This window comes from Heterocephalus glaber, unplaced genomic scaffold (assembly GCF_053883595.1).
Source record: "Heterocephalus glaber isolate CG9 unplaced genomic scaffold, H.glaber_assembly_v1.0 deba00000937, whole genome shotgun sequence".
NCBI lineage: Eukaryota > Metazoa > Chordata > Mammalia > Rodentia > Bathyergidae > Heterocephalus > Heterocephalus glaber.
Genome location: NW_028258173.1, coordinates 5,984,400 through 6,011,762, shown reverse-complemented (window position 1 = coordinate 6,011,762; position 27,363 = coordinate 5,984,400). Strand labels below are relative to the sequence as shown.

Below are 27,363 nucleotides of genomic sequence, written 5' to 3'. Positions count from 1 at the left end.
CACCCCACAGCCACAATGGGTTTTCATGAATGCAGATTCGGCCCACAAATTGCTCAGTGGCAGAGCACTCACCCAGGACATGCAAGGCCTGAGGCTCAATCTCCAGTACCACAAAGGCAAAACAACACCAAAAACAGTAATGCAAAAAGAATAGAGCAGTTTAATGTGTCTGAGACCAAAGCTGCAATCTGTTGGCAAATAAACTAGGTCCCTCTGAAAGCTGTTCTGCAGGGCAGACACCAATGCTGCCACTTCTGCCCCACCCACCCACAGGGCACTTTCTTCCTCTACCCTCCCGCTCACTGCCCCCGCCCCGCACCCTTTCCTGATGCCCCTCCAGGAGGACTTGGCACACCACTGATAGCAAAGGCATGCGAGCAACGGCAGCCTGGGTGTGTGCGGCCCCTCACAGGTCCCCATCACTTCCCTCCTCCCTCTGGGGCACAGGCTCTGGCTGGCTTCCTTCTGCCCCCCCCCCCACGCACCACTGCCCACAGCCCTGCTCCCACCTCTCATGGGGGCCTGCATGAGGAGGAAGGAGCAGCTGATGACGCCAGGGTTCATGCTGAGCGGGGCGGTCACGTGGGCAGTATGGAGCTGAGAGGTGGACTTTGCACAAGCCCACCAGAGAGAGCAGGGGGTTCTGGTTCTGGAGGGGCCTGAATCCCAGAAGCCCATCACAGTGTGGGAGGAATCTGGCTGGGCACAGCACCCTCCCCATCCCGCAAGGCCTCCCAGGAAGCCAGAAGGCCCTTCTTTGTCCCTGCTGGGAGGAGTGGAAGTCTGCTCATGGCATCCCTGGAGAAAAGGACCCTCCTCAGAAGGGGCCCAGGCACAAAGACGACCCCTCCTGCAGCTGTGCCAGAAGAGGGAAGGGTACACGGGCCCAGTCAGGGCTGGGGGAGGCCCCTGCCTCCTGGAAACCTCAGGCAGCCCTGCTCCTTGGCCTTGGTGGTCACGATCCCCTCAGCCTCCTGCTCCACCTTGGAGCCCCAGAGGGATGTGCCGCAGCTCCTGGAGAGGACACGCTGGCACCATTTCCACGAAGAGCTCTAAGTGGCCTGGGCAGTGCCCAGCTTTCGTGCGCGCCTCCCTGAGGAGCTGATGGCTTGTGGGTGGCAGGAGAGCTGCTGGGTCTTGGTGCTGCACTGAGGGCGCAGCCACCCCTCTCAGGCTCAGTTGGACGCCAGATTGTAGGGCGCTTTCTTCAGGGCCTCCAGGAAGAACTCTTCATTCTTCAAGAAGTCCCGGTCCTGCAAGGCAGATTAAAATGCGAGCTCACAGCTCTGTACACTGAGAGGGGACCCCGGATCCTGTTGAGCCACCCCTCGCTCTGGGGACCCCTCCCCACTTACTCCCTGGCTCTTCGAGGCAGCAGGAAGCACAAAGAGCCCTGCAAGGAGTGAGATGGGCCATGGTCTGTCCTTCACTTCTCAGCACACAACTCCATGCATGTCTCTAAGCTTGTTTCCTTTCTGTGTTGGGCGAAGCTTATGAAGTATACAAAGCCTTCAAGGTATATAAAGCCTCTGGCATCGAGCTCAGCACACAGGACATGCTGAGTGACAGCTGCTGTCACTATTAGCAGAGGTCATTAGAGGTATAATGGAGACTTCTGCCAGGTGCTTCACAGGGAACTTGGCCTACTGCAGAGGTCTCAGGAGTTATCCACTAAGCAGTGTCTTATTCTCCCTGGGCCTCGCTGCCTCTGCCCTGAGCTGGACTGGCTCCCAGTATGGTGAGCAGCATGACAAGGACCTGAGTCCGGGGGAAACTCACCTGCTCAGCTGAGTGCTTCAGCAGCACCAGCTTGGTGAGAAGGTGTGTGGGGCAGGGGCCGGCCAGCAGCTGGCTGTGCTGATTTGAGGCAGAAGTAGGCACCACAAAGGTGGAGGCAGCTGTGTGGAGGAGGAAGTCAGGGGTCAGAGTGTGAGTCAGAAAACCAGGCATCATGGCTGGTTCTCCCACTCTCAAAAGCCTCCCAGAGCTGGGTGTGGTGGTGCACACCTGTAATTTCAGCACTCAGGAGGCTGAGGCAGGAGGATCACCTAGAGTTCAAGGCCAACCTGAGCTACATGGTGAGTTCAAGACCAGCCTGAACTACATGGCAAGACCCTGTCTCAAAAAACCAACAAAACGAAACAAAACAACCATACACACCAAGCCAGGTGTGGTGGCACATTCCGGGAGGCTAAGGTAGGGACAATCAGAAATTTTTCTTTTTTTGGTACCAGGGATCAAATTCAGGTCCTTGCGCTTGCACAGCAGGCGGTGAAACCACTGAGCTAAATCCCCCGCCTGAGAATCACAAATTTGAGCTTTGACTGGGGAACTTAGTGAGACTCTGTATCAAAATAGCAAAAAAAGGTCTATCGATGTAGCTCAGTGGGAAGGCCCTGGGTTCAGTTCCTAGTCCTGGGGGAAAAAAAACCCTAAATATGCTCATGGCAAACAATCATTTTGCATTTCTGCAAATACAATTGTTTTAGTCTGTAAGCTGGTGGTGAGTGTTACTTCTTTTTGGTAATAAAGTTTTTATTTATGTGTCATTAAAAAAAAGCTTAAATGGGCCGGGGATTTAGCTCAGTGGTTTTGCCGCTTGCCGCGCAAGCGCAAAGACCCGAGTTCAATCCCCGGTACCAAAAATAAATAAATAAATAAATAAATAAATAAATAAATAAATAAAAATTAAAAAAATTTTAAAAAGCTTAAATATTAGACACCAAAATGTTAAAGGTAGTTCACTCTAAGCCAGAGACTGGGGTTGAGGATGATGATATTAAAAAAACAAAACAAAAAAACTTTCTCCTATTTCTGACTTATTTTCATGAAGTTACCATGCATTACTTGTATAAAAAAGAAGTGATAAGCCAGCAGTGCCACCCTCCTGTAATCCCAGTACTCTGGGAGGCTGAAACAGGAGGATGGCAAGTTTGACTCTAGCCTGGGCAATTTAGAGAGTCTCTCTCTCCTCTCTCTCCTCTCTCTCCCTCTCTCTCTCTCTCTCTCTCTGGAGAAAGGGTCTCCATATGTAATGCAGGCTGGCCTCAAACTTGTGGCAATCCTCTTGTCTCAGCCTCCTGAGGGCTGGGGCTATAGCCCTGCACAACCATGCCTAGAACATTAGACCCTCTCAAAATAAAAACAGGTCTAGGGAGATAGCTAAGCACAAAGACTCTGAGTTCAATCCCCAATACAAAGGGCAGGGGCAGCGGGGAGAAGTACTAACAAGATGCTGGGTGTTGTGCTGCACACCTGTAATCCCAGGGCAGGAAGATTCCAAGTTCAACCCCAGCCTGGGTATCTTAGTGATGTACTGAGACCCTATCTCAAATTAAGAAATATAAAGGGAGACGCACTGAGGATACAGCTTAGTGGGAGAATGCCCTTGGGTTTGATCCCCATGCCGTGTGCGTGTCCGCATGTGCACACACAGCCACACTTGGTAACAGGATAACTTTAAAACCCAGCTGCCCCTAGCTTGAACAGCTGGGAGTCTGCCGGGTCCTGCCTGTACCCCTAACCTGGGCCAGCTGAGCCTGGTCCTCCTCTTGGAGCCTCTTACCACGAAGGCTGGAAGGTGCTGGGCCCTGGGCCCTGGGAGGAAGCTCTGGGAGGCAGCAAGGCAGGTCCTGTCGCACATGGTCCAGCTGTAGCCTCTGCTGGGCCAGGCTCAGGTGCTCCTGTCCCCAACCCCAGAGAGGACTCAGCAGGGAAGGCGGCAGCTGCGCAGGAGGGGATGGGGGTGGGGGAGGTGCCCTGCCTGGTGCACATGCTCTTCCTGCTGCCGAAGCCACTCCTGCTGCCGCTGCACCACCTGCAGCCTGGCCAGCTGCTCTGACTGTACCTGCCGGGCCTTGTGTAGTGCCTGCTCGCCTTCCTCATACTTGTTGGAGGCCACCTGCAGGGAGGTTGCTGGATCAGGACTAGGTCACTTGGTGGCCCAAGCCCAGGACCTGGCCAGCCTCACCTTGCTCATGTGCTCCACCTCCTCAACTCGGAGCTGCAGGCTCAGGGCGGTGGCCTTGACCTTCTCCTTCTCCAGCCGCAGCTCCTGCCGCTCCCGCTCCACAGCTTCCCTCTCGGTGGCCAGCTGCTCCTCCTTGGCCCGGAGCTCACTGGCCCTGATCTTCAGTTCTGCCTGCTCCTAGAGGAGGCACAACCTTTGCTGGGCTCACCTCCCGGATGCTGTGCCAGGCTTGGGGCAAAACCTGTGGGGTCCCTTGCCTGCCCTGCCTCTCGGAGGGGCAGTGGAGCCAGGACTTCCAGGATGGCCAGAGAGGTCTGGGGCCAAGCTGGCTGCTCCTCACAAGCTGCACAACCACAGCAAGCCCATCTCTGAACTGTAGGCTCTTTTTATTTTTGTGGTACTGGGGCTTGAACCCAGGGCCTCGCGCATCCTAGGCAAGCACTCTACCACTGAGCTACATTCTCAGCAATTTTAATTTTTGACACAGGATCTTATTAAGTTGCCCAGCTGGCCTTTGAACTTAGGATCCTTCTGCTTCAACCTCCTGAGTAGCTGGGATTACAGGCTGTGCCACCATGCCCAGCTAGTTCTGTATTCTTGTTATGTCATTGTGATGCTCTTACAGTGGTATCTTGGTCATGAACTTAATTTTTTCCATGATTCTGGTTGGAAAGCAAGTTAGACAAGAACTGAATCAAATTCAATGGTTAGGTTCAATGTTGACCTTACGGAAAAATTTGATTCTTTTCTTGTCCAGTTTGGTTTGTGACCAGAATTGTGGAGAGAATCGAGTTCATAAACAGAGAAACTGCTGAATTTTCTGGCCCTGGAACCGGATGCACCCAGGGGAAGGGAAGGGCTGTTCTGGAGGCGCTAGGCCCTACCTTGGCCAGGCTGATGATGGTGACCTCCCGCTGGGTGTCTACCTGCAGCGCCCGCTCCACCTCTCGATCAGCCCGCTCTTTGCTCAGCTTCTGCTGTGTGGAGAACTCTGCCCACTCCACAGCCAGGCGCCGCCGCTCCTCCCCACACTTATGCATGACAGACTTCTGCTCCTCCAGCAAGGTGCTCTGGATTCGAGGGCAGGTGCATGGTGTGAGTGACCCTGGGCCTCGTGGTGGGGTCAGCAGTGGAGTATGGTGCCGGACTTACCTTGGCCCTTTCCAGCTCCTCCCTCTCCATGGTGATCTGCTGGACCATCACCTTCCTCTGCTCCTCCAGGGCACGCTGCATGGACTCCGCCTTGGACTGCTCAGAGGTCACTCGCCAGCGTTCCTGCAGGGCCCATGGCAGGGGTTAGGGTCAGCTCCTGATGCTAGAGCAGGCCTAGCTGGTCCTCAAGGAGCCATGCAAACCTACCTACACCATCTATCCTCCTTCCTAAGAGGAGCAGAGTGCAGAGTGCGTGGGAGGCCCTGCCAGGGCCCAGGCCCTGCCCTCAGGTATCCAACTACACCGCAGCTAAGGCAAGGAACAGCAACATCCCCGCTCCCAGGCTCCGGTGCTCTGCCCATCGACCCTCAGCCAAGCAGAGCAGCACAGATAGACTTATTGCTGTGCTGGGGGCTCAAGGTGCAGGCACACGTGAAGTAGGACGTTAACTGTGCCTGGCCTGAGGAGGTGCTTGACAGCGCCAGATAAGGAGTGCAGATATGTTCATGATATAAAAGCATCTGTAGGGCTGGGGATTTAGCTCAGTGGTTCTGCCGCCTGCCTCACAAGCTCAAGGTCCCGAGTTCGATCCCCAGTACAAAAAAAAAAAAAAAAAATTGGGCCAGGGATTTAGCTCAGTGTTTCCGGCACCTGCCTTGCAAGCGCAAGGTCCAGAGTTCGATCCCCAGTACCAAAAACAAAAAACAAACAAACAAAAAAAAGCATCTGTACCTAGGTTGGAATGGGCACAGGATATGTATTATCAGCCATGGATATTTCTGTCGAGTGGTAATTTTAATTTTCTTTATTGTTTCCTATATTTTACTTTTTTCAATGAAATGTACTGTTATAACTGAGTACAAAAGAAAGAAAACACTCTTTTAAATAATAATACTTTTAAATAAATAATACTTTAATAAAAATTATATTCTCTTTTAAATAATAAGGCTTGGGCCGGGGATTTAGCTCAGTGGTTCCACCACCTGCCTCGAAAGCACAAAGTTCCAAGTTCAATCCCCTGTACCAAAAAAAAAAAATTAAATAATAAGGCTTGCTTTTATGTATGAATGACATGATGGAGTTAAACACAATGTGTCATAGCTGTGGAGGTTAAATGACATTTATCGGGCAAGAGCATCTGTCCTGCTGCCACAAGCACCAGCTGAGGTGACAGATCCAGAAAAAGGAGAAAAGAAGTGCAGAGGATGGCGAAGTCCATGGAGGGCAGTCTTGTGGCCAGGGACCAAGGAGTGGGGATGGGTGGCCCCCCTGGGCAGCCCCATGTGCTCAGGTGGGCAGTGCTGAGGCTGGGCAGGGGATGGAAGATGCAGGGGCAGAAGGGACAGAAGGGACACCGATTGGCTGAGGTGGGCAGAGCCTGGGGTTGTGCTCTGGGGAGGGCCCAGGCCTGTGCAGGAGGATGCTCACCTGCTCCAGGAGCCGGCTCTGCTCGCTCAGGCGCGCCTCCATCTTCCCGATGACCTCCTGGAGCCGGCCTCGCTCCTCCTCCATGTCCCGCTGTTGCCGGCCCAGCTGCTCCTTCAGGACTGGGGCCGGCCACAGGGCACTCAATGCTCTGCCCTCCTTCCCACCGAGGGGGCCCTGGTTACTGAGATGGGCCATACCTCGCAGCTGCTCATCCCGATGCCGGATGCCCAGCTCCCGCTCCTGCGAAGTGGTGAGGTGCGAGGCTTCCACACGGGAGGCCAGCTCGTTCAGGCTGCTGGAGAAGTTCTCCATCTGCTCGATGATGCCATTAAGGGACCTGGGGAGGATTGGGACACCTCGTCCGTCCTGCGCTACCCAGGCCTGGGCCCTTGGGTGGCCAGGGCTGGGCGGCACACATACCGTGTGTGGGAGGTGGCACTGGTGACTGCATCAATCTCTCGGTCCTTCAGCAGTTTCAGCCGCTGCAGCTGCTCCTCATGGTCCTTGCGCATCTCCATGATGGATGCCCTGGGGGGAGGCAGCGGGGAAGGCCCAGGGCCACTTTGAGGAAGGCCACGTGGACAGATGTTGCAGAGAACACCATGGCAGCTCTTCCTGGAAGGCGCAAGCCTCCAAGTGGTCCCTCTGCCTCCTCCTCCTCTTCCTCCTCTTCAGGCACTGATTTAGTTTCCCTGGCTCCTCTGTCTTGTCGTTCTTGGTGTTTCAATGCCACATCACCAAGAAATTCCTATTACTCAGCAAAGGGCACTTTTCACAGAAAACAAGAAAGCTATGTATGCTGGGTGTGGTGGTGCATGCCTGTAATCCCAGTACTTGGGAGGGAGGCTGAGGCAGGAGGATGGGCATGAGTCTGAGGCCAGCCTGTGCTACATAGTGAGCTCAAGGCCAGCCTGAACTATAGAGCAAGACCCTAACTCAAAAAACAAAAACATCAAAAAACAAAAGAAAGAAAGCTGTGTGGATAACCCTTCATGTCTGGCCCTTTGGGCAGTCTTAAAAGGCTGCTCTCCGGCTGGGGATTTAGCTGAGTGGTACTCCACCTGCCTTGCAAGTGCAAGGTCCTGAGTTTGATCCTCGGTACCAAAAGAAAAGAAAAAAAGGCCTGTTCTGTCCTCAGTGACTATTGGTATCTTTTGTCGGTTTTGCCCTCACCTACAAAGCAGCCAGACCAACACACCAGCACGGCAGGCATGCCTCTCCCAGGTGGAGCCAGTCGGTATCTTCCACTGGGTCAGCAGGTGAGTGGACAAACCTGTGCCTGGCTGAGCCCTGGGTTGCTTGCTTGCTGCTTCCATACTCTGCCCAGTTGGCTAGGGACCCCGCGGGCCCTGCGCATGCCACTTCCCACCTCAGTAGAGGGGCAGTGGGTCAGTGTGCTCAGTCCCTGGTCCTCACCTCGCGGCTGAGGGAAGGGCTGGAGCCCCATGCTAAGGTTGCAGAGCTGCAGCCTGGGTCTCATGGGCACTGCTCTCCTCTGGCCAATCTTTGACAGCTGCTTCCCCACCCAAGACCTGAGTCTCTCACTGCTGCAGCTCACGGAGCCGCTCCATCTCCTGGACTTTTTCTTGTTCAGCTGCTGCCAAGCGCCGCTGGTGCTGAGCTGTGAGCTCAGTACGGGCCTGCTCAGCCTCCTGGCAGTGCGACAGATACTGAGCTGACAGCTCCTCGTTCTCTCTTCGGAGCCGCTCCTCCCGCTGCTGGTACGAGGTCTCTAGCACCTTGATGCGGCTTCTGCTGAGAGAACACCCCCTGAAAGGTCTAGAGCATATCACATTGGTCTTGCAGCTCAGGGGAGATGCTAGCCAGCCTCAGTCTGAGCAGGAGGAGGGTGGGTAGGGTGGGTACCTGTGTGCACTCTCAATGAGCTCCAGGTCTGCCTGGTGCTGCTGCTGCAAACTCTCCAGCAACAGCCTGTGCTGTGCCCGCTCCAGCTCCAGCTTCCGCACCTAGGGGACAGCAGGAGATGCAGTGTAGCGCAGTTACAGGGTCCCTCTACGTCTGTGCTTTTTGCTGCTTTGTGCCGCCTCCTCCTTCCCTCCTGGTGAAGCTTCCACTTAAGAGTGGCAAGTGTCCACTGTCCCCAGCCTCCACCACCAGGTGCCCTGAGCCCTCACCTGGGCTTCCATTTCTGCCAGCCGGGCCTGGCACTGCAGCAGCTCAGTCTGGAGAGGGGCAGCACTGCTCTGAAGCTGTGTCTGTGCTACCAGGAGCGGCTTCTGGTATCCCATGTCTGGCAGCAGATTTTGCACCAGGGACTGTGAGACCAGGGACTGTGGGAGAGGACGAGACCATTCCAGGAGGCAGCTGGGCGTGGCTACTTTGGGTTCTCTGCTCAGGGGACCACCTGGCCTTGTCCCTTATCTATGGCTGCAGATGGGAGAGGTCTGGACCAACTGAGCAGTTTGCAGCACCTCCACTTTTAGCTCTGGTCATGAAAGTGAATGTCTCCCCCACAACATCCTTCCCAGTGGGAGCTCCAGCTTTGGAGACAAGAAACAGTCACGCTTATGACAAAGCTTCTGACACTGGCCTTTCTGTCAGGTCTGAAGGCCACATGTTGAAACTAAGCTGGTTCCATAAGTGGCCCTCACCTACTGTCTCCTAGGGACATGATAGTGGGTGCCCCTCTTCCAAGGCTCAGGTGTCCCAGGTGACAGAGCTGGAGAGGCTGTGTTAGGAGGGCAGGGATTGGGGAGGCTTTCCAGATGGAACAGCACACACCTGCAACCTGGAGCGTTCCTAGCTGCTGCCACCTGGCTGCCACCTCCAAATCCCTACTGATGCTGGCCAGGTCACACGCACTCCATGTGGAAGTCATGAAGTTAAAACTTCAGGAGGGCATGGATGAGAGACTCTAGAGTGAGCTGGCTGGGGTCACACTGGGCATATGTGACACATTCTTCCTGGCAGAATATCACGGCCAACTCCCGGAGTTGCCTCTGAGCATGGGAGAATTGTTTCCTGGACCCAAGACCTACCCGTTTGTCCCTCTCCTTACCTGGACAGGCACAAGGAGCCCTGTGGGTTCCTGGGAGCTTGGGAAACGAGTCGTAGGCTCTGAAAAGGCAACAACAGAGACGCAAAGAATGAGTGGGAGGCCAGGGGAGCCCCAGGCTCTGGGCCTGTGTCTGGGAGCTCATCTTCCAGGGCCCTGTGATGTTCACTTTGGCTATAAACTTGACTGGATAAGGAGCACGTAGGAAATTAGTAATGCATGCTGCTGGGTGCGGCTATGGGGCTATTTCCAGAGGTGACTGGCAAGTGCGACAGCACCTACTGGGAGACCGGACCTGCGTGTGGGCAACGCCATCCAGCAGGGTGGGACACACACAGAGCCAGGTAGGAGGGGGAAGGCCACTTGTGCTGGAATGGGCAAAGACTCATCTCTGCTTATCTCTGCCTTCTGACTGCCATGAGGTGAGCTGTCAGCATGTGCTGCCTCACCTCGGACTGGAGCCTCTGAATCTGTGAGCCAAATAACCTTCCTTCCTCTAAGTTGTTTTTCTCAGGTTTGGTCACAGTGCCGAAAATCTGACCAATACAGGGCCAAAGAAGCTCTAGGTACCACTTCTTCACCAAGGTTAAAACCCAAATAAAGCAGAAAACGAACCAGTGTGGGAAGGGTCTCCAGAGACTGCTCTTCTCTTTAGGTCACCTGCAGAGAGGGCCAAAGGACCCTGGCTACAACTCGTGGGGGACCTGGGGACAAAGGGACAGGGTAGCAAGGTGAAGAGCTCTCTATGTGGAGCATGGAGAGAAGAGGAGCAGTGGCACCAGGGTAAAGGAAACTTTGGGCTTAAATGACTGGGTGGGAAGGCCCAGTAGCCAACAGTTTCCTAGGTGTGCAGGACCCGGATGGTAAAGGAGGTGGGCCTCCAACTGTTCTGTCATCAGTGGGCCTGGCAGGGGTGCCAAATACTACAGAGCCAGTCAGCCATCTGGGCTTGTCCACCTCTAGGCGAGGAGGCCGGGGTGGCCCCACAGCTGCTCACTCTCTCAGCCATGGATGCAGACATACCCTGCAGCATCAGGCCTGGTGGCCAGTGCTTCTTGTGCTGTTGCTCTTCCTGAGGTCCTTCCAGCAGCTGCCTGGTCAAGCCCCTGAATGCTGGCAATGGGCTGGCTGAGGACGGTCCACGTTAAAGGTGAAGGTGACAGGAGGCCCAGGTTAGGCTGAAGACGGCCCTAGACAAGCTTGCAGAATAGAGCTTGCAGGGTTTCTCTTTCCTCTCCCTGCTTCCCTCGGCCCTGCTGTTCCCACCAGTCTTCTCCCAAGTCTGAGCTCCCAGGGTCTATGGCTACCCTTCCCTTCCACAACCTACTCCCCACCTCAGTGTCCACTGTGACGTGCAACTGGACACCGTTCACAGAGTGATGACAGGCATGTCATGCCCAGAGGAGTTCAACTTCAAGGCCTGTCTGGGCCCAATGAGCTTCCTTCAGCCTTACACTGCTGCTCTCTTCAACTGGCCCCCAGGGCAGCCACCTTTGGGCTACCCTCTTCTGTAATTCCCATCTCCCTTCTCAGCTCGCAGTCTTTTCTGTTTGGGCCTCAGTTTTTCTCTTGGGTTTAAGTCAAAGTCAACCTCCCACAACACCAACCCCAGGACTGGTGATGTCCCAGGGCTCACAAAACCACCAAGTCTCCTGCCCTCAGCTCTGACTGTGGAGCATGTCACCACTTCCCTGGATCCCCCGCCTTGCCGGGCCCTTTGCTGGCCCCTTTCGCCTGCCTTCCTGCCCTCAGAGGTCTCTCACGATCCTGCCCAACTGGACGGCCATTCTGTGGCTCCCTAGGAGCTACCCCTCGGCCACTGCCTCTTCTCAAACATCCCCAAGAGCACATGGGGGGCTGGGGATTTAGCTCAGTGGTTCCAGCGCCTGCCTCCCAAGCGCAAGGTCCTGAGTTCGATCCCGGGTACCCCCGCCCCCCCCTGAAAAGAGCACATGGGAATCTCAGCTCACCCGTACTTTAGTCATTCTAGCTCGGGTCAACAAGAAACACCAACAATACACACACTGGATTTCTTTGGTAGCCTGAGGGCTCTGTGGGCAGGGCCCCAGCTCAAAAGCAGGGGACAGCAGAGCCCACCACCTCAGGCGCCCTGTCCTCTCATGCCTGCTGGCACCTGGGCAAAGCCTGTAGCTCTCCCTACTGTCCCCAACAGGAAGGGAAGCAAAGCTCATGGTCCCTGCCCAGTTCTCCCCACTACACACAGCAGCCCAAGCCCATACCTGGCAGAAAGGGCAGAGCCTGCTGTCCCCACTGGGTTCAAGGTCTCACAGGCCCCGGTGTGCTCCTCTCTGGCCAGACCTTGGGACTTCTTCTGAGACAAGATATGGCTCAGCCAGTCCTCCTTCTCCTCTTCCTCCCTGGCTGCTCCCAGCTTGGCAGCTTGGTTGGATTTGGCAGGGGACACGGCACCCTCAGCTGGTAGCTTTGTCCCTGAGGAGTGCAGCCCAGCAGGGGTAGAATGCAGGCCTGGGGCCAAGTGCTGGCTCACAGGAGGGGGAACGGAGGGAGTAAAGATCGCTGAGTCTCCTCCTTGGGCCTCTTGGGTGGAAGAGGGAGGGAGCAGGTCCAAGTCTTCATCCTTGAGGCCCAACCAGTCAGCTCCTCCCTTTCTGGGCTGGATGGGGCTAGAAGCCACTGGAGGGCTCCGTTTGGAGCCTGGTTCTCCCTTGGGGTCTGGGCCACTTTCTGCTAAGAACCTGCTTCAAGACAAAGAGAGAGGCGTCAGGCAAGAGAGGCAGCTGTCCCCTAAGAGCCCCTTTCCAGCCTTTCCTTCTGTGCTGGGGGGACTATGAGGCCCATGGACTGCACAGTCAGCCTGAGGGCCAGGGAGTAGTGGCTCCAGGACCAGGTCAGGTGAGAGGGCAGTGGCAGGCAGTATGCTATCTATAGAACATCAAGAAACATGGGCATTTTGACCTCTGTTATACAAACCAGGGGCGATTCTGCCCATAGACAACGGGGTCAAATCACAGACACAGGCAGATGGGTCTAGAGCACATCAGTCAGATCAAGTGGTGTTCAGGTTTCCCACAATGCCTGTTTTGTTACCAGCTCACTATACAGCCACTGCCTACAGACGTCAACCAGTGGCTACAGGCTCCTAGGTTTAGGTTCTGGGGTCGAGGGACAGAGGATGTTGCTCAGTGGTACAGTGTGTACTTGGCAACTAAGAGGCCCTGAATTCAATCCAGCACCAATTAAAAAAAAAAAGCTGGGGATTCAGCTCAGTGGTTTCACCGCCTGCTTTGCAAGTGCAAGGACCCGAGTTTGATCCCTGGTACCAAAAAAAAGAATGTTCTGGAAATAATATCAAGGTGGACTAGAGGTATTTAGATGGAACAAGGTCATCACAGCCAATGTGCTCAGTGCTGACTACTGCTGATCTTAGGTGAAGGGAGGGGTTCTTACAACTTTTCTCTACGTTTGAAATTACCTCAAAATACAGTTTAAACTATATGCTGAGTCTGCTTGCTTGGCCAGGTTGGTGGCACATGCCTGTAATCCCAGCACTTGGGAGGCTGAGGCAGGAGGACTGGTGTGGATTCGAGGTCAGCCTGGGCTACACAGTGAGTTCAAGGTCAGCCTGAACTACATAGTGAGATCCTGCCTGAAAAAATCAAAACAAAGCATTGGAGATTTCACTCAGTGGTGCTGTGCTTGCCTTGCAAAGTCCTGAGTTTGATTCCCGGTACCGGAAAAAAAAAAACCCAAAACAACAACAACAAACTTTATGCTGGGAGAAAAACTCCAAATTCAGAAAACTTCATCACTGACTTAATTTTGTTGCAAACTGGAAAGAGTGTGGGGTTAGGACTGCTTGGGCAGGTCCACCAGCAGCATCACGGGGAACAGATTGGAGTTGCCACTGCCACAGGTTCATGGTCTCATCAGCCCCTGGGCTGTGTTCCCCAGGGAGACCAAGTGACACCACAGCCTTTATGGCTTTCAGGAGGCTTCAGGAAGAGGAGGCCATCTTGCCCTTCACCCCAAGCAGTCCCCAGTGGGAACTTGGGGCTGCTAGCTGGTGCAGAATCTGAGATCACAGTTCTGTGGGAGCTGTTTCCACACCCTGCCTAGACTCCTGGGCAGCCACCCTCTCCCACAGTGCTTTGAGCCCCACACAAGGCTGTCGGGTGGGGCGGGGAGAGCTTCGGGGACCTGTCTTCCCAGTGGCCAGCCTGTCCCGGAGGCCAAGCTCCCTGTAGGCCCCGCTCACCTGACAGATTGTCGACGGGACTGCCGGCCCTCGGAAGACCCCAAAGTGGGCTGGTACACCCCAAAGGTGAGAATTTCATCGTCCCAGGCATCTTCTTCGTCTGAAAATTAAGGAGCCTGTGACTATGTTCTAGAATCTAGTACGGGGAAGCCAAATTTTTTGTTTTTTGGCAGTGCTGTGGATGGAGCCAAGGGCCTGGCACATGCTAGGCAAGGGCTCCTCCACTGAGCTGCGTCCCCAGCCCTGGGAAGCCCAACTTTTGTGCCTGCAGGATTCTGTCAAGAAATCCTGAACTGGCAGGTGACAAGCAAGACAACCTGAGGCAGGGTTGCCCTGGAGGAAGCACCATGGCCACACAGGACCAGCCAGAAGCTCTGAAAACATACTGGCCAGGGCTTGCCCCTCTTTCTTTAAGGTCAAGCCCAGTGGGCTGTGTGTGTCACAGAACAAATCTTAACAGATGCCTAATGGGCCAATGCTTTGAGAAACACTAGTTCACAGGAGTGTTTTCAAACTGTGAGCTGCTGCTGTCTCTCAGAGGGTCAGAGCTGGGCCTGGTAGAGCTCGGCTATAATCTCAGGACTTTTGGAGGCTGAGGCAGGAAGATTAAAAGTCTGAGCCCAGCTCAGTGGTTTCACTGCCTGCTGCACAAGTGCAAGGACCCAAGTTCGATCCCCGGTACCAAAAAAAAAAAGGTCTGAGCCCAACTTAGCAATTTAGCTAGATCCTGTCTCAAAATATAAAATTTAAAAAAAGGAAAAGGGCTGGGGATGCCTTTTTAATGCAAAGGGTCTGGGTTCAATCCTCAGTACGGGGAAAAATAAATAAAATAAAATAACTTGACAAGTGACGACAAGTGTATTCATATACCAAACAGTATCTACACATAGCATCAGGGTGCTGGGGGGGTGAGGGTGAAAGTTATCTCCCAGCACCTCTGTCACAGGTATGGATGTATTTAGTAACACGTGTACCATGACCTGAAGTTACTTCTTTTTTTTTTGGTGTCAGGGATGGAACTCGGGTCCTTGTGCTTGCACAGCAGGTGGCAAAACCATTGAGCTAAATCCCCGGCCGAAGTTACTTCCTGTTACCTGTTGTGGTAAAAACCTCTGCGAGAGATACCCTGCCTTCCAGCCCTGGTCCATCCTTTTCCCAAGTCTTCCTCACCCTGTGACCTCTGGTACTTCTTGTCTAGCTTGAACTCCCTGTGTTCCCCTGTTCCCGGGCGAGCCAGGAGTTTGGTGGCTGTGCCTCGACCCAGCAGCTCATCCAGCTTGGAGCGAGCGGGCCGGGGCCCTTCCCTGTAAAACGGGATGTGGGAAAGGGGCATGTGACTACGTGGGGCTCCCGGTGGGCTCTGCTGTCCCCATCCTTGAGTTTTTTCCTGGGCAGCATCCGGGCCTGAGACTCCCCACTCGTGTGGATGCTTACTGGTCTCCCATCTGCCTCCTCTCTGCCGTGGGGCTGTCTTCAAACCCGAGGGTGGCCATGATGTCGTCTCCATCATCAAACAGCAATTCTTCTTTCCTTCTGATGGGGGTGTCCCCAGGAGTAAGAGGAATAGAGGGACCTAAAGACAGAACCAAGGCTCAACGCTCATGGCCTTCTTGCCCTCCACCATGACTGAATGGGCTCTGCAACCCTGAACTTCTGGTGGGCAGTGGGCATGGGTCTGCCCATGGGACTCTAGGACCCCACTCCATCCCAGACCCATGCATCCACTTTCCTGGTCCCAGAAACTGATAATCTCTCGGTCCTGGACCTGAGACCTGTGCTCTTGCCTGGCTGAGGGCTCTGGTCCAGTGAGCTTGTCTGTTGTCCACAGAGTCTCTCCCAGGATGAGGAACAAGCCTCTCCCCCTTACCTGGACCTCTGACTGTGCTGGGGTTCCTGTTGGAAGCAGTTTTACTCTCTGTCACTGGGGCCTTCCTGGCAATTCTTCCCTCATCATCAGATAGAAGTCTTCCCGATGAGTCTTCCAAGTCTTACCACCAGAAGAGAAAGCAGGGGTCAGACTGTGGCACTTTGTTGAGGAAAAAAGGCCGGAAGCTTGGGGAGCTATCACTTGAGCATAAATGAGCTCCTCAGCATGTACAGGGAAAGGGGGTCTGGGACACAGAGCTGAGGGTGGGCATAGGAGGAGAGCTAGGTGAATCTGAGGGCCTCTGACTCTGCTCGCCCCATGGGCTCCTGGAAATGCCTCTGAGGCATCAGAAGAGAAGGAAAACTTTTGTGCATTGTGAAGACAAAGGGATTCCTCCCTATACTTTAGGTTCCCCGGTACAACACAACTAGTCCCTTGCAGAGTTCATGAGGAACTAAACTGAGGCAGAAGCTCTCTGTTCCTCCTCTGATACACATAGTAACTTGGCCTCAGACAGGCAGGCAAGCATCACAAAGTTTGTCAAACTATAGTGTTCCTAGTGGAGCCCAGCCTGGGCAACTTAGTGACTTAGCAAGACGCTGTCTCAAAATAAAAGAGCTGGGGATGCACCTCAGTGCAAAGCCCCTTGGTTCAACCCCTTGTACCACAAACAAACAAATAAATAAGCAAACAAATAGAGTGTTCCAGAAGCAGGACTGGGGAGTCTCTGGTACCTTCAAAAGAAAACCTCCTGTACATGCTCAAAACTGCGGAGAGAGGGAAGTGGCTTTCTGGTGGGACTGATGTCCCTTGCAGGAAGAACAAAGAAAGCAGTCCTAGGCCTGGGTCTTTCTTTCCTTGTCTAAGCTCCTCCTCTACACCTCAGACTGGGGTCCTTGGTATGTTGAGGACTTCATTCTACAAAGCTGAGGCTCCAAGCTGTGGGCACAGCCGTAGAGGGACCCCACCCACCAGTTCTCACCCATGCTGCCAACAGGGAAATGTGGCAGGAAGGTGCATCTGCCCCCTTGTCATAAATCACTCCAAACAGGTATGGGTTTGGGAGATGCACAGGCTACCATCAAATTTCCCTTTTAGAAATTATTATTATTGTTTTTGTGCTCCAGGGCTTTAAGCATTCTGGGCAAGTTCTCTACGGCTGAGCTACAACCCTATGGGCCCAAATTTCCATTTTAACTCAAAGGGCCGGGGATTTAGCTCAGTGGTTCTGGTGCCTGCCTCAAAAGTGCAAGGATCTGAGTTCGATCCCTGATACAAAAAAAAAAAAAGTGATGTTTCCATTTTAACTAAAAAAGTTCCTCCAGGAGCTGCCCACAATGGACTTAAGAGTGATTGGAACAGCCCATTCTATACTACAAACACACACACACACACACACACACACACACACACACACACACACGCATGCACGATTCCAAGCAGAGAAAACCCACAAGACATCAGAGCATCTTTTCTTTCTAAGCAGTTTCTGTGGTCCCAAAGCCTCCCTCAGGGACTTCAGGAGCTCTCCTCCACTCACCTTCCTCACTGGCTGTTAACTTGTCAGCAGGTTTGGAATTTCGAGGCAGCTCTTCTTTCCCAGAACCCTTTGCTTCTCTTTTGTCAGAGGCTGGAGACTTCTTCAGACCCAGGAGATCAGCATCCATGTCGTCCAGATCCTAGAACAGTAGGAAGGATGATGGACCATGGTATCTGGGAAGGTGCTAGGGTCCCCCAACGGTCCATTTGAAAGCTTGGCCCCAGGGTGGTACTGGGAGGTGGGGTCTGTGGGGCCTTACCTCCTTGAAGGCTTGACTTTGAAAGGTGCTATGTGACTGCACCCATCCCCTTTCTCTGCTTGGGTTCAAGATGTAACCATTTGCTTCTCTATATGCTTCTCCCATGATGCACCGCTATCTGCCACCCTCATCAGAGACCAAACCAGTCCCCCCCACCCAACCGCATCTTGGGCCTTGAACCTCAAAGCTGTGAGCTAAATGCACATTCTCTCTTGACATATCAGCTGTCTCAGCTGTCTCACTGTGGTAATGCAAAGATAATTACACAGAGGGGAGGAGTGCTGCAGATAGCCAGGGGCAGAATTGTGAGAAGACAAAGGAAATTGAGAAAAATGGTGACTTGGGAAAGAAAATGGAACCAAAGGTAAAGAGAGTTGGGAGGCATTTGGGTATGGTGGTGCATGCCTCTAACCCTAGCACTCAGGAAGCTGAGGCAGGAGAATCACTGTATGTTCAGGGCCAGCCTGGGCTTGGCTCATCATTTTGGAATAAGACACTCAAAATTGGCCCCCAAAATTGAGTCAGAGCATTTGTAGGTCATGCATGCCTGGGGTCATAGCTAGCTGGCCTTAGGGAGAGAGATTTCAGGCTGAGGTTGAAGAAGCTGTATCTGAAGCTAAGAAGGGAAGGTAACTCATTCTGTCCCCTCAGGTGGTGGTAGGGGACAAAGGGGACCTAACTAGGTGATTCACTAGGAGGGGACTGTGGCACAGCAGGGAAAAGGTTTATACCCAGAGCACTAGACAGGCAACAGCTCAGGGTGAGCTCTGTGCTTGCACTAGGAAAGGCTCAGAAACCCAAGCTGTACAGGAAGAATCACAGGTAGATGAAGTCTTGACACAAAATATTAATAGTTCACCCAGCCCAGCCCTGAGGGTTGTAAGGCTCTTTCCCTACCTTTATGGCCTGTAGCAAGGCCTGTGGGTCCGCATCTGAGATGTCAGAAGCCTAAGTCCACAGGAGGTGAGGACAGAGATGAGATGCACGTTAGTCTAGGTCCAAGCGCACTCAGGGCTCCGGTCCCTTGTCACCTTGCCTCTGTGGGAGCACATGGCCTGCAGGGGCAGAGCTCGGCCAATGGGGCATAAACAGAAGGCCCCCACCCTGGAGCTTAGCTGTTGTGAGAAGTCAAACCCAGCCAGTTGTGGAGAGACCCAGAAAATTCTGCCGCTTTCTGTCCCTCCCAACTGGAAAAAAACCTTTCATCACAGAACCCATGTTAGGCTACTTCTCCACCATGTAAGCAGATGGCATGCAGTTTCTCATGAGACAGTTTCAAACCCCAAAGCTGTTGGAGCTCTACTGTCTAGCTCATCACTCTGGGGAACAGGAGATAGATACTGCTTTGAGTCTACATGGCATCCCTTGGGTACTGCTTTGCTTTAAGAACAAATTGACTTTGGAGACTTCCAAACACTTCTGTGAGCAGCTCACTGGCCACCACACCAGTCTCGGTTTTCCTCGGGTTAAGTACAGAAGCTGAGAATTGGGAAATAGGTCGGACTCACCTCAGCATCAGCTCCTGCCAGGCTTCCCAAAGTGTTAAAGACTTCACCTTCCCGGAATGACCTGCAAAGGATTAGAATGGCACCAACCCTCATGCTGAGGGCACTAGATGACCCTAAAATATGAAGACTGAGGAGCTCAGTGGCAGAACACGTATTTAGCATGTGTGAGGCCCTGTGTTCCATCTCAGCACCACAACCATCAAAAAAAGAGTAGCTTAAGGGGTTAAAAGGAACTTGGAGGTACTTCTCCAGGAAGACAGATATGCTAAAAAAGAATTTCACAGGCCACCTAGTACAGTGAGCTTGTACTTTTGTAAAGCAGTAGAGCCCTTTTTAAAAACAAATTGTTACAGCACTCAGGAGGCTGAGGTAGGAGGATAGATGCGAGTTTAGGCTACACAGTGAGTTCAGGGCTAGCCTGAACCTCAAAGGAAGACCCTGCCTCAAAAAATAAGATGAAAAACAAGAAAACAACAAATTATTAGTTGGGAGCAGTGGCACATTGTGTGTAATCCTAGTAATTTGGGAGGCCGAGGCAGGACAGTCACAAGTTTGAGTCCCACCTGGGCACCTGGGCATGAGTCATCTTGTGTCAAAGTAAATAAATAGATAGATGATAGACAGATAGACAGACAGACAGATGGGAACAATGGGCCAGGAAAATAGTTCAGTGTGAAGATCCTGGGTTCAATCCCCCATAATACAAAATAAATAAATTTTAGCAGAACACAGTGCCACATGCCTATGTTCCTAGCTTTGAGTCTACATGGCATTCCCTGGGTACTGCTTTGCTTTAAGAACAAACTGACTTTTTTTTTTTACTGTAAAATTGTTTTTGTTTTTTAACGGCAGGTCAAATATCCTGAAACATATACATATTCTGATAGTCTTCTAATCCCAATTGAGTTCAAATATTAAAGTAACACAAATGAGCTAAGAGAATTCAATAGGAACAAACTGACTTTGCAGACTAAGCCAGGAGGATTTCAAGTCTGAGGCCAGCCTAGACTACAATAGCAAGGTCTTGATTTAAAACATCAATCAATCGAGCTGGGCGTGGTGGTGCACATCTGTAATCTCAGCACTCGGGAGGCTGAGGCAGGAGGATCACTGCAAGTTTGAGGCCAGCCTGGGCAACACAGTGTGTTCAGGGGCCAATCTGGACTACATAAGGGAGACCCTGTCTCAAAAAAAAAAAAAAAAAAAAAAAAAGTTCAAAAAACCCACATCAGTCAATCACTGTTAAAAGGTATGAAAGAGAAACAACTGCTCTAGCTAAAATGAAGTTGAAACATCACAAAGCTCCTCTCTTTATCATTCATCTCTAGGAAGAACAAACAATTTCAAAACTACTGATCTAGACCAGTTCTCTTATTCTGTTTTTTATTTTTTTTGGGGGGGTGTCAAGACAGGGTCTTGCTATATAGTACATGCTGGCATGCTGGCCTCAAACTCTCTATGTAACCTAGGCTGGCCTTGAACTCACAGCGATCCTCCTGCCTCAGCCTCCTCAGAGCCAGGATTACAGGGATGTGACACTCAATTCCCTTATTCTGAAGATAAGGAAATTGAGGCTTGAGAAATTCAGGAATTGCCCCAGTAAGAGATCTAGGACTAGATGCCAGGTCTTCTGACCAAGTCAGTTCTCTTTTCACACTCCCAGGCCGCTCCAATAACTGGAAGTGGAGGGAAGATGTGGAAATTCCTTACATTACTGGTGGGCACATACCAAGTGGGAAGTGGAGTAGAGGGGCAGAGCTCTGGGTCCCCAGGCCAACCAGTGTTTACCTTCCTCTAGCCTTTGAAGAAGGGAGCTTCTGAGGTACATCCGTGGCATCTCTGTTGAGAGGAACTGGTTCAAGTGGCTTCTCAGGGATTATGGCTGGAAAACGGGAAAACAAAAGGCATCACTTAACTCCACACAACCACAGCAGAGATGTAAAGGATAGCGAACCCACCAACCAGCAGTCCCTCTCACCTTTCAAGGACAAAAGGGCAGCTCCAGACATTACCCCCTAAAAAAACTGAATGAAGGAGGTGCTGGAGCATTGCCAGGAAGGAAGTCAACCCCAGATGCCAATGAATGCAAAAGAAAGAACTCAATTCCACCCGACCACTCCTCAGGGGAAGGTGGACTCCATGAACCTGTGCTCTGTGGGTTCTTCCTGTCATGTAGAAGAAGCCTAAGTCTTGCTGTCCCTGGAGAGCTTGGCATGATCCTGTAGCCATGCTCCTCCATAGAGCAATGTGGACACAAAGGACAGAGGCCAGCAGCCACAATATATAAGGAACTCTTACAACTCAACAATAAAATGCCAAATAACCCAGTTAAAATGGGCAAAGGATCTGAGTAAATATTTCTCCAAAGGGCCGGGGATTTAGCTCAGTGGTTCGGGCTCCTGCCTCACAAGCGCAAGTTCCCGAGTTCAATCCCCAGTACCAAAAAAAAAAAAGAGAAATAAATATTTCTCCAAAGATATACAAATAGAGCTAGGTGTGGTAGCACATCCCTGTAATCCTAACACTCTGGCAGGCTGAGGCATGAAGATTATGATATAAGAAAAATATTCCTGACCTGTTAGATGTCAAATGTGCCGAGTTTGTGGTCTCACAACATTGAAGAATGAAGTTGCGAACCAAAGGAAGAAGTTAGCAGAGTTTTATTGGAAATAAGGAGAAAAGAATAGCTCCTAGGTTTCCAGGAGGGGTCCTAAAGGGGTTGCCACTGAGACCCTTTGTCAGGGGTAATTCATACAGCAGTCACAACATGGGTACAAATGTGGGTCAAACTACAATCAACCTACAGGATTACAAGTATAGCCAGTTAGCTAATACTGATCCAATAGGCAAGGGTACATGGAAAGGGTACATGGAAAATGTACATGTAGCAAGGTACGTGGAGCATGGTACAAGGTACATGTAGCAAGGGTACATGGAAAGAACAAAGACGTTTTTGGGAAGGGATGGGTCCAGACCCTCTGGTCACCCACCTGGGTGTCTGACGCCTATCTGGTCTTATTGGACTGGGTGGTGCTAATTACAGATAATCTCAAGTTGCTGTGTATCTCCAGGGAGACATGCAGGCCTGGTTATTGGCTATTGGGTTTTTTTTTTTGTTTTTTGTTTTTGGTACCGGGGATTGAACTCGGGTCCTTGCGCTTGTGAGGCAGGCGGTGGAACCACTGAGCTAAATCCCCGGCCCAGCTATTGCTTTTTTTATCCTAAGGCCTGGTTCTCTTCTCATTTGTTTCTAGCCACAATTCTGAGGTCTTTATTTTTTGTGCTGACTTCCTTGAGGGCCCCAGTCCCTCTCTGACTATATATTAATTTCTATCTAACTTAGCTGCCTATAATAATTACAATTTTGAGTCCAGCCAGGGCAACTGAACAAGACCCTATCCCCGAAAAAAAGAGTATTTACACTGTATATATGCTAATGAACTCATGAAAAGATGCTTAGTCTCATCAGTCATTAGAGAAATGCACAACAGGGCCAAGGATTTGGCTTAGTGGTTCCGCCACTTGCCTCGCAAGTGCAAGGACCCGAGTTGGATCCCTGGTACCAAAAAAAAAAAAAAAGAAATGCACAACAAATGAGACACACTCATAAGGATGGCCATAACAAAAAAGATGGAAAGGAAGTATTACCAAGGATGTGGAGAAACCAGAACATCTTACATTGCTGGTGGGGACGTAAAAGAGTGCAGTTGCAATGGAGAACAATTTGGAAATGTCTCAAAAAGTTAAACAGTTACTGTATGGTCCAGAAATTCGATGCCTAGCTTATATCCAAAAGATCTGAAGACATGTCCACACAAAAGTTTGTACACAAATGTTCCTAATAGAATTACTCATAATATCCAAAATATGGAAATAATGCAAATGTCCATCAACCAATGAACATATAAAACGTGGTATAGTCACACAACAGGCTATTACTTAGTCACAAAAAGGAATAAGGTACATACTAGAGTATCAGTGAACTTTGACAACATTATGCTAAGTGAAAGAAGCCAGATGCAAAGGCCAGATTCTGTATGATTCTATCTTATATAAAATGTCCAGAATAGGCCATTCCATCACAGAGAGGAAATAAATGGTTGACTAAGATTAGGGGTTAGGGGAGAGTAAAGACTAATGTGTGTAGAGCTTACAGAGTGATGAAAATGTTTTGGAATTAGGATGTGATCACTTAACTACAGACAACCACAGCAGAGATGCAGAGGATAGCATTTAAAGATAAGGTCTTGCTATGTAGTTCAGGCTGGCTTTGAACTTATTATGTAGTCCAGGCTCGCCTTGAATTCACAGCAATCCTCCTGCCTCGGGCTCCCAAGTGCATCACACATTTTTAAAGAGCAAATATAGGGGGCTGGGGATTTAGCTCAGTGGCAGTGTGCCTGCCTCGAAAGCACAAGGTCCTGAGTTCGATCCCCGGTACCAGGGGATGGGGGGGAATAATAATAATAAATAAATAAAAGAGAAAATACTGTGACGTGAATTATTTATTTTTTAAAATTTTGTTTTGCTTTTGAGACAAGGTTCCCCTACGTATTTCAAGCTGGCCTCAAACTCACTATGTAGCCCAGGTTGGCATCTAACTTGTGATTCCTTTTAGCAAGTGCCACTACACTCAACTGACATGTGAATTATATCTCCCTTTTTTTTTTTTTTTTTTTGGTGGTGGTATTAAGGATTGAACCCAGTGCCTTGGCTCTGAGATACATCCTTAACCTTTTTTAAAAAATTGGTGTTTTTTTTTTACCTTTTTTAAAATTTTGAGACAAGGTCTCATTAAATTGCCCAGGTTAGGCTAGAACTTGTGATCTTCTTGCCTATATATTTTTTTAAAGAATAGGCCAAGGGCAGGCATGGTGGTTCACACCTGTAATCCCAGCACTTGGGAGGCCGAGGCAGGAGGGCTGCTGTGAGTTCAAGACCAGCCTAAACTAATATTGAGACCCTGTCTCAAAAAAATAAAAAATAAAGAAATAAAAAAGACTAGGCCTAGACCAAAGAATTTTGGGGGTGGGGCACTTACTGTCATCCCCCAGGAGGTCACCAAGGACATCATCAATGAAGCCTGGAACAAAAAGGGCCATCACAACTTCAGGAGGAAAGAAGAATGGTGCTTACTTATACAGCTTAAGTCTTGAAACACCCTGAGGGTGCAGAGCTCAAAGATGTTAAGCCTTAGGTTCAGCTCTACCTTTATTGGCCAGAAAATATTTTCTTTCTAACTCTCTGGCAATGAGTCACAATGCCCTGTTGAAACACCTAAGGGAGAAATGTAAACTAATATTCCTAACAGATGACAGTGAAGATTTTCAGTGGAACCTCCTTTCTGCCTGCCTCCCCTACAACACACCAGCCAGCAATCAGTTTTCCAGACTCTGAAAGAGCCCAGGGTGGTTCTTTGAAGAAAGTGTCTAGGATTTCTAGGCTTTCATCCTGAAGCCTTCTTGTACCCATCTGAGACTCACTAAACTTCACTGGATGGACCCTTCACTGGCCACCTTGGGGGACCCTAAGTACAAGTATTGATGGTTCTCCCATCCAGCCAGGAGCCTTTCCCAAGCTTAACCCCAACCATATACTCCAAGAAACAGACCCCAATAAGAAGAACTTTTCTAAAACCCCATTTTTTACTTATTTTTGAATTTTTCTGAGGATCAAAAGGTAGTTTATTTTTATAAGGGCCTTTATAGCCCCCTAAGAAGACCAAGGCTCCCTACAGACTTGAAGTAACAGCAAGATTCTCAACTAAAACTTTTTTTGAGGTCTTGGAAATAGAATCCAGTTCTCAAATGCTGGCCATGTGGCTACATCCCCAGCTCCTCACCAGGAACATTAAATGCAGATATATTTAAATTATGTTGGAATCAAAGAGGGAAAAGATATATATTTGGCTTCAGGGTAATGTTTCATTTCTCCACTCACCTTTCAAGCCCTTCTTGATTTTTGGTGCCTGAAACGGGAGAAACAAATCACATTAACAAAATCAAATGGTGAACATTTGAGAATGGAAAATGGGAAATGGAGAATGAATTGTATTGTCTTTTGCTAGGTCACCACAGGAAGGAACACTGATGGCATTCAAAGACAGAAGTCCTTTATGCTTTCCTAGTTTCTAAATGGATTTATTCAGAGTATGGAAACCGCCCCCACTAACCAGCAGTGGAACAATGAACTGATGTAAGTCTCTCTTCCCCAATTTCTAGATGTCACATGCAAATCCTCCCAGCCAGGATGTAAAGTGACTGGAAATGTTTTATCTATTCCATGTACCAGAATCCTCAATAGTAGTGATGCTTAAAAACACTCCAAGCAGGACATTCAGAGGCTCAGAAGAAACCCTGCTTACTGCTTAAATTTGGTATCAAAGCTAATACCTATCACTCTTCTCTGGGGACCATATCTTGGTCCTTGTCACTCAGTCCCCAAAGTATTCCATGCAGTCAAGATCTTTGGGGTCCAGGAATAGGGTGAAGGGTGGTGTTTACATCTCCACACATTTCACTCTGTGTTCTGCCTACCATCTTAGGGCTCTGGGGGCTGCACGCAGCTCTTTCACAGCACTGTCCAGGCCATGTGAATCCTGACCACAGCAGGGTCATCTCCCCTAATGAAAAGAACGGAAAGGGTACTAAGAGATGAGGGAATGGGGAGAGAGACGAAGAGAAGGTGCAGTTGAACAGTGCATGATTCCCAGGGTTATCAACACTTCCCTCACTTTACCCATTTGATGAAGTCAAAATCTATTTCCATAAATTAAAAATTCCATAGTGGGGAGAGATTCTGATGAAAAGCCAAGGTTCTGGATAACTTAATGGACTTTCTCAGGCGTCTCCAGTACTTGAAACGCAGTGATTGGCATTTTCTCCCCTGAAAGAGGGTGTGGGAAGTGGCAGGGACCCATTTCAGAAAGGTGGTGGGTACCTGGCACTGTGGCCAAAACTTTTTCCAGGCAGCACTCATGACTACTTTCTGGGCAGCATTCAGCACAGGGAGTGAATGTGATCTCTGGTTTCTCCTTGACACAATTTCCACTGGTGGAAAAATTTCCCTTCACACTAGCTGTGAACCGGCCTCACCCCACTTAGAATAGTTTTCCTCAAAACTACCGCTCTCCTTCCTCCTCCACTTTACCAAAACCCACCTTTCAGCGAGCCTTGGGAGAACGGAGCCAGAGGCAGGCATCTCTTTCTCCAAGGTGTTGGCCTGTCCTGTTAACAGACCGTTTATCTGGGATTCCAGAGAGAGGCCACTCGGAATGCTTGTGTTTCTCTTTCTCTGCAACGGCAACTTCGGAGACCTACAAGTCCAAATTCGTTTTAGCTCGTAACAAATCGAGGAACTTCTGCCATCTATCCATCATGCCCCAGCTTCCCACACGGCGGAAGTTTTCTACCAGCGGTTAGTAACCGGAACAGGGCCCCAGGGTAAACACGCATCATCGCATCTACTCAGCCAACTACAGGCCAGTTATTTTAAAAATTTCAAGCCCGCCCCTACGCCACAGTCCTTCCCAGAATCCCCAGTCCGTTCCGACGCTGCGCCCCTCAATGTATCACGCCTCGCGCGTCAAGCTGTCTGGCCTGGAGCGCAGGCTGTGGTCCTCTCAGTCCCTCAAATCCCCGCTACGCGCTGTCCCCCGGGAGGCGCGGCGGTCAGGACCTGTACTACCCAAAGTCACGGGTACCAGCAATCCCCGATTCCTTCACAGCTCCAACTTGCTCGCCCCTGACGCGCTCTTCGCCGTCCTGGGCTTCCCGAGAAGATGGCGCTTGGGATCTTGGGAGCTGTAGTCCACAGCGAGCTCACCCCTAATTAGAGACTCAAGGGGAGCAGGCGGGGAAGACATATTTCCCAGCGTGCGCCGCTGAGGCCGTTTAGCGGGCGGGGTCTTGGCCCCGGTCCGCGCGTTGCTAGGAGATGCCTCAATATCTCTCCGGGTGCAGACGCAGACCTTGAGAAGGGTGGCAGCGCGAAGTTCGTTCTGCGCTCTTCAGAGGCAACTGGAGGCCGGGTCGAGGACTTGAGAAATGTGTTAATATTGGAAGGTTGGCCATGAACCAATAATTATTACGTAGCCCATACCCAAAGCTTGAGGAAAGTGACTGAGGCTTTCCTTTGCAGTGATCAAAGCTTCGCACCTGGAAATAACACCCAACCATCACCCCGTAATAACACCTTACACTTTTTCTTGTGTGTGCTTATTCTTTTATTAAAGGTTACTCAGTTTCACGTAGGGAAATACGGTTAGCGATTTGGCTTGGCCGCAGGCCAAACAGTACTGTCAGGTCATTGATGTCCAAACATGATTCACAAGCTCTGGCCCTGTCTATTTCCTGTTCCCCCTCCCACTCCCATCTCCACAAGATAG

The 27,363-nt window shown here is 50.9% G+C and overlaps 1 protein-coding gene across 12 annotated transcripts; it reads right to left on the bottom strand.

Moving 5' to 3' along the window:
* Positions 1 to 140: 140 nt before the first annotated feature.
* Fbf1 (Fas binding factor 1) lies at positions 141 to 26,864 on the bottom strand. Of its 12 annotated transcripts, none has more exons than XM_021241021.2 (30): positions 26,680 to 26,864; positions 26,137 to 26,292; positions 25,514 to 25,599; positions 24,918 to 24,945; positions 24,019 to 24,060; positions 20,766 to 20,859; positions 18,978 to 19,038; positions 18,367 to 18,417; positions 17,211 to 17,349; positions 15,671 to 15,790; positions 15,238 to 15,376; positions 14,974 to 15,107; positions 13,804 to 13,903; positions 11,807 to 12,286; positions 10,590 to 10,694; positions 10,182 to 10,270; positions 9,570 to 9,628; positions 8,686 to 8,841; positions 8,417 to 8,517; positions 8,096 to 8,329; positions 6,971 to 7,078; positions 6,748 to 6,887; positions 6,551 to 6,669; positions 5,123 to 5,245; positions 4,855 to 5,040; positions 3,971 to 4,147; positions 3,764 to 3,901; positions 3,566 to 3,683; positions 1,780 to 1,898; positions 141 to 1,253 (listed from the first exon to the last, which is right to left on the bottom strand). In XM_021241021.2, the coding sequence occupies exons 3-30, from the start codon at positions 25,592 to 25,594 to the stop codon at positions 1,176 to 1,178; spliced, it is 3,519 nt and encodes a 1,172-aa protein (XP_021096680.2). In that variant the 5' UTR covers positions 25,595 to 25,599; positions 26,137 to 26,292; positions 26,680 to 26,864; the 3' UTR covers positions 141 to 1,175. The 12 variants fall into 12 exon arrangements, with proteins under 12 accessions (XP_021096680.2, XP_021096681.2, XP_021096679.2 ...); XM_021241022.2 differs by having other exon boundaries at positions 26,664 to 26,839; XM_021241020.2 differs by having other exon boundaries at positions 26,655 to 26,804.
* Positions 26,865 to 27,363: the final 499 nt, after the last annotated feature.